The 6,843-nt window shown below is 52.1% G+C and overlaps 1 protein-coding gene across 1 annotated transcript in view; it reads left to right on the plus strand.

The window, feature by feature from the left end:
• Kiaa0930 (KIAA0930 ortholog) overlaps positions 1 to 2,507 on the plus strand; it is a 37,969-nt gene extending 35,462 nt beyond the window's left edge. The window contains exons 9-10 of the mRNA XM_021183788.3: positions 795 to 953; positions 1,226 to 2,507. Coding sequence (XP_021039447.1) covers positions 795 to 953; positions 1,226 to 1,266 — 200 coding nt within the window. The 3' untranslated portion in view covers positions 1,267 to 2,507. The remainder of the gene's footprint in view (positions 1 to 794; positions 954 to 1,225) is intronic.
• The last annotated feature ends 4,336 nt before the right edge of the window (positions 2,508 to 6,843 follow it).

Below are 6,843 nucleotides of genomic sequence, written 5' to 3' on the forward strand. Positions count from 1 at the left end.
GGCACTTAGCCACACACACCAGGTGTTGAGTGCTGGCCCCAGGGCTGGGCGAAGCTGTGTGTAGATGAGGCAGGGGCCTGCCTCTGAGAGTCCTGTTCTCAGCCTGTCTACCCACCTCATGTTTAGGGGCTCTGTTCTTCCTCTTCTGCTTCTTGGGCCAGCTTTGCTCATTCTAGAACCTTCTGTCTTGGGTAAAGCTTACAGCTTCTCTGATGCCTCTGTCTCCTGGTCCCCCATGAGTCACCAGGCTCACAGATCCTTCCGTGTTCCCCTGCTCCTGCTTCCACCCACTCAGCTCCCTTCCCAGTGGGTGGCATCACTGCCAGAAAGTTGTGCAGCCATGGGACAGGACTCCTCAGTCTGTGACCAGGGAAGCTGGGGTTGGTGGGCAAGCTGGCCACTTGATCAGTCCTGTGGCAAGTGGGGTTTGGGGATCAGGGGTGGCCCTCAGAACTGAGTTGGAAGTTTCTTGGGGGAATGGCCAGCGTCCCTCACCGTCCTCAACCCAAGCTTGTACATGCCATTTCTATGTGCGTGCTAAGTGGGCAGAAGAGGGAAGGCTTCCCAGGGTGAACCCCGAGTGCTTTCCAGCCAGGCCCAGGTAGTGGTGGGCCCTGGCAGACAGAAGGCGGTGCGGGTGGGAGCAGGGCTCTGGAGGACGTGGGCATTGGTGAGGAACATCTGTGAGCATGGCATGCATTGGTCTAGAGGAGTTAAGATGTCCTGTTGCCACCTCCCCCAGGCTCCCTGGCCCACACTGGGATACTGACCCTCTCCCCTCGTCTCCTCTCCAGCCGACCTGCACAATGCCACCAACCTGCGGTCTCGGTCCCTGTCCGGCACAGGACGATCCCTTGTCGGGTCCTGGCTGAAGCTAAACCGAGCTGATGGGAACTTCCTTCTCTATGCACACCTGACCTATGTCACTTTGCCGCTGCATCGGATCTTAACAGGTACACAGGGCAGAGCCCTCAGAGCCTCCCGCTGACATTTCCTCACTGGCCTCTGAGTGGTCGCAGCTGGGTGTGGCCTCTGGAGTCTCTGTGGTGGTCTTGTTTTTCTTGGCCTCTGCATCTATGCATCTCCGTTGCTGGCATGGGAGGGTAGGGTGGTGATGGTGTATGCAGCCCGTGAGGTCCTATCAGAAATGGGGGGGGGGAGTTGGTAGCTGTGGCTCCCTCCCAAGAGCGTCCTCACCCCGCCTGCCTCCCTCCTGTCACCCTAGACATCCTGGAAGTACGGCAGAAACCCATCTTGATGACCTAGTGTGTGTGGAGCCTGCACGGAGCCCCGGCCCTGCCTGGCCCTGGGAATGCTGCCAAGTGCCTACCTGTCACCGCCAACCGGGGTCTTCTGTGACAAGCCAGCACCGGAGCTACAGCCAGGCAGGGCCACTCGACTCCCGGGGCCAGGGCCGACTCCATGAACACCAGCCCAAACTGAAGTGCCTCGTCCTCCCTCGCTGGCTCTGCTCCCACCCTGTGCCCGCGCTCAGCCCCCTCTGCCTATCTGAGAGCCTTCTGCTCCCAAAGAGGGCCAGAGACACCAAGAGATCATAGAGAGCGTGAGGGGCTGCCAGCTTCCAGAATGTTCTTAGACCTCCCAACCTCGGCTCCCGTACCCCTGCTGGGGCTCTGTGCCAGGCAACTGTCCACACATCCTACACAAAGCCAGTGGAAGGTTTTGTAATGCAGTACTGACGAACTTCAGCTCGAGAGTTGGTCCCAACTTGTTCCCCCAGAGTTCTTGTCACAGTGGGTCCCAGCTGGGGGTCAGGGGACATGAGCTGTTTGTCAGCTGGGAATACCTCGCCCTATGCCCAGCTCCAGAATGGGTCTCAACCTCCAGCTGGGCAGACAGTCCCCGATCCCCCAGAATGGCCTTTGCTTCCATCCAAAGAACACCGCCAACACACACACCTCCGACCCCGAGACGTCCTGCGTTGATCTCGGCTCTCCGGAGGGACGCAGAATTCGGTTCTGAAGGAAAGTGGGAGGGTACTTCTGCTGAGGGATGTCTGATGGGGACCGGGGTGGAACCCTCCTGGGAAGGTTGTAGGCAGAACCACCCTGGGGCCAGAGCTTAGAGCGAGGCTGGTGCTGTCCCCTTTGCCCCGTGCTTTGGTCAGCATGCTGGTCTTGTCTTCAGCCTGGCTTTCTAGGCAGAGAGGAGACCAGGCTTCTCATGAGTCTGCATTGTCCTCGGTGGGTGCAAGTGGCCATGTGGGTCATCAGCCCACGCCTCACCCTGGCAGTGTGCTCTAACTGAGGCCTCCTCTACCCAACTGGAATAAACTGGAAGCTGGGCCTCCTGTTGCTGCTGGGTCTAGTGCCCCAGATCCAGAGAGCTCAGCTGTGTATGTCGAGCTCAGTCCCTCTGAGTTGGAGAGCAGGCATGGGAGCGCGGCTCCTGTCTGGCTCCATTCCTTGGTCTCTGGGAGTGGGCACTACTTTGGGGCTTTCTCCAGATTTTGTATGTTGTTATTAAAAGCGAGCTATTGCATTTCATTCTGCCTCAGTTTGCCCACCTGTAAAATGGGGCTGATACCACCTACCTCACTGAAGTTGCCAGGGTTCAAGTGCATGGCTGGGTCAGGGTTTGCTCACCTGTCATTCTTCGTAGCTCGGTTGGGTCTTAGCTGTTACGCAGTGAGGAAGCTTGCCTCCCCTGCCTGCTCTGAAATAACTCCTTCCAAAAGCACGGACGAGTAGTGTAAGCTTAGACACTGGTACTGTGCTGGAGCCTGGGTCCCGATGCTAATCTAACCATCACAGCAGATTCACATCCTGTTCTGGAATGCCAGAGTACCTCAGGTTTATGGGTGTGGCCCTCCGGTCTAGGATAGCCATTCCTCCTGTAGGGCGTGTGAATGCTGTCCCCACAGTTTTATCTAGGGAGGTCACAGACCTGCCACTTCAGGAACCTGGCCATTCTGTGGTCTGAATACAGGGGAAATATATCTTAGGGGAAATATAGCTTAGTGTGGCTTCTGTGGAAGACTGAGGCAGTCTAGGGCTTATTGTAATTCCATGGCTTCTCTTCTGGGTGTTCCCTCTACCAGAGCTCAGCCATACTCTCTTGGCTGGACTAACGGTGAGTACAAGCACTTTGACTCTGTGTGGCACTCAAGCATACTGATCCCCGCTCAGGTACCACCATTCCCTACGTAGAGGAGGGAAGCACCCTAGAGACACTGTACAGTGGCAGGAGGCAAGCTTGGCCTGCGCCCCAGCCTATGGTTTGAACCATACGGCTGTCCTCGAGGACACAACTAGACATTTATTTGGTCGCAGTTCCTCTTTCTCCAGAGGGCACTTTTGAGTTTCAAACATGTTCAGAGGCCCCTTGAGAACTGGGTTAGGATTCTGACATCAGAGGGCATGACATGGTGGCACTTGTGTGCAATCCTAGCCCTGGGGCTGAGGCAGGAGGATAGTTTCTGGACAGCCTGGGCTACTTAGCAAGACCCTGTCTCAAAGTGACAAATGACAGCAGAAGCACCCAGAATCCTGGGGATGACAGTTTGGCTTCTAGGGCTGTCACTGATTTTCTTGGGGACATGTCTGGCCTCACACAACACAGGGTGACAAGGAACAACTGGAATTCAAGTGCAGTTGTGTTGTGCGGAAACCTAGGTCCAGTCTTCAGGACACTCAGAAACAAATGCTGCTTCCTGTGTGTCCCTTGGAGGAGGCATTCCTGTTTGTTCAGGTAGCATCCATCTTGCCTCCTGGGATCTTGCTAGCATCCAGACTGCCTACAGTGAGGTAGCCCAGGCTCATTATCCCCCAAAGGATTATTATTGAAAACACAGGCAAAAAATAAATACGCTAGGCATGGTGGCAGCCAGGTCTACATAGCAAGTTCGGGACAGCCAGGGCTATAGAGTGAGACCTGTCTCAAAAACCATTTCTTTTGAGACGTCCTATCCCCTGTGTATTTAGTTGGTCCAGTTGTGTGTTTGTGTGTGTGTGTTCATATTCATAAGTTTTAAATTTCTGGTCTAAACTCTGGATGTGCTGAGTTTTAGGTCCTGTCTGTTTTCCACATTGGCTGTTTTTTCCCACTTTAAAGTCTGAGTATCTTAACATCACCCCGTCACACAGCTTCTCTGTTTAGGTTCCCTTACCTTTGTATCGTTAAGTAGGGCTGTCCCTGTGGACACGGTGACCCTAAAAAGTAAATATAACACTCAAAAGGGACATGAATGTGCAGGTACCATGGGTCTGGGTTCACCTGCTTCATAGAAGTCGCTGACCTTGGCACGCGGCAGGTGCTGCCTTCTGTGGCTGGACCTGAAGAGTGGAGCTGGGGTCTGGAGACCTCGTGTAAATATCGTGAGCTTGAACCAAATGTAGCCTCTTGGGGCCTCTGCATTGGCCCTTCCAGGGAGGAAGTCAGAATGCTGCCCTGTCCTTGTAGGTGAGGAGTGGTGAGTAGATGCTGACACGCACCTCCCAACCTTCCTCTGAGCCCCTGGGACAAACAGCCACTGTTAGAACATCACACACGAAGTGATTTGATAGCCTGTGGCTGGGGTGGAGATCTGAGTTCTGTAATAGGGAGAGCCCCACAAGTGGAGGAAGCCATGGAGTTCGGTGTTTATCTACTTCCAAGGTGACTTCAGGCCATGAGTTGCCAATAGGGCTCTCTTGTTTTTGAAGCAGGGTCTCTATAGCCCATGCAGGCTTCAAACTTAACTGTACAGCAGAGGGTGATCTTGAACTCATGAACCTCCTTCCACTTCCATGTGTTGGTGTTAACAGGTTTCCACCACCATGCCGGTTTTATGCTGTGCTAGGGATACTCTCATCCTCTGGGCTGCTCCCCTCAGCTCTCTTACCTTCTTTTGACCTCAGCCCCTTCCTTTGTAGATCAGGACACTTGATGCAAATAGCAGTGTTCTTTCTTTCAAAATTGTTATATGAGAATTTACACTTACAAAAATGTTTTTTGCTACTTCAAAACTTCTGATTTCTACAAAAACAAATTTCAATGAAGACATGAGGTAGCACACATAGAATGTGTTAGTGTGTGAATTATGAGTGGCTTTCCCTTGAACACCCACATCCAACAGGAGGCCAGCCTCTCAAGGCAGGCTTAGTGGTGGCTGTTGACTTTGTGATTCCATCTTTCTTTGAGACATTGCATTATATTTTAGAGACATTTAAAGTGAATTTTCTTTTAAATGCCCCAATCTTTAATACGTGTTTCACATTAATACAAACAAACAGCAAATCAAGGGAATGACCTTGACTTTGATAACATTATGAAAATGGTATCTCCTGGGGCTGACAGACGCCATCCCGCATACTGGTTGGTCTGTGAAGACCCTGTGAGGGGGATAGTGACCACCCTAGCCAGAGTGTGGGCATTTCCAAAGCTGACCACATGATAAATTTTGGGCTCGGTTCTGTGCTCCCATGAAAATACACCCTGGCAGTGTTTGTACTGCAAACTCTCAAAGCTTTTCTAAGAGAACCCCCTAAAAACCATCACAGTAGCAGGAAGATAGCTGGAATAGAAGTTGGGACCCAAAATGGGAGTTTAGAAAAGATCCTGGCAGGCATCTGACTTTCCTTGTTGCGGGAGCTCCTCTGCAGTGGGGGTGGGGGGAGGGGGGAGGGAGGAGCATGGAGGGTGAGAGCATCTGGCTGGCTTTTTCTAGGGCCTGTAAACAACACGGGTCAGAAATATAGCCACCTTCCATGCAAATGGGTTTCTAAAACATGCCAAATGACTTATGTCACAAAGAATAGGTCCTAATATACTGTATACCCCAGGGTTAGACCTGCAGTGGAGACAGAGAAAGGGAGACTGAGAGGACATATAGTAAGGAACCAGGTTTTTCTGAACTGCTACCTCCAACTACAAGGAGGTGGGAAGGAGGCAGCGGCTTGGCAGGAAACCCATGCCCTTTCAAGTGGCCTGAAGCCTCTGCCCTGGAAGCTGGCTGCCCTGCTGGCCTTCCATCTCCCAGCTGCCTTGGGAGGGCAGTTCTGCTCTCAGGTCTTTTATCCTGACTCATTCATACCTGTAAGGAGCCGCTGTCAGCCTGGAAGAGAATGTTCCCCGGAAAGGAAAGGAGTGTAAAATAATGCAGTCTCTGTAGCTCATTGTATATACCCATGTCAACTGGAGACATCAGACTTTGTGCTTGTTAAAGGGAAGGAAGCTGGGAAATGTGAGGAAGGAGAAGCTTGCTTTGGGGATGGGCGATGAATGTTCCTGTTGTTAAGTGTCACCCACTTGCCTCCTACAGCCTCATGTAAGCCAGGGAGCCATCAAAACTTTTCTCTCTTCTATGTGGATGGCTCTTTCATTTTGGACTCTGACTTTAATAAAGCAATTAGGTTGCTCAGTTTGAAATAACCATTGTTTCTGGTGAACTTTGATTATATTTTGAATAAACAATTTTACTCAAAAGACTTAAGCCAATTCTAGAAACCAATGAAGTCCAGTGATTCAGTGGGGGTGAAGGAAAGGGCTACGTGGCCCTGGTCCCCCAGCAAGCCATGTCACCCCAGCTTGCCAGGGCTTGGGATCTTCAAAAGGAAAGTAAACCCAATACATCCCCTCAGGTTCAGTGACAGCGAGGTTCCTCACGGTCATGAGAGGTGGTCACTGCCGTCTCCTCCTAGGATGTGCTAAAGGGCATGGAGTCATGGCTCTATCTGGGACTTACAGGGAGGGAGTCTGCCAGCCAGTGCTGGTTGATCACAGCTGTGCAGCATGTCATCTGTTCACATACAATGACTGGTAGTAGTGTGATTATACAAAAACCACTTTATCAAAGAGGGCCTTGACCTGAGTGGGCTTAGGGCAGGGTCCCCAAAATCAGCT

Source organism: Mus caroli, unplaced genomic scaffold (assembly GCF_978045245.1).
Source record: "Mus caroli unplaced genomic scaffold, Mus_caroli_1 scaffold_16, whole genome shotgun sequence".
NCBI classification, from domain to species: Eukaryota; Metazoa; Chordata; class Mammalia; order Rodentia; family Muridae; genus Mus; species Mus caroli.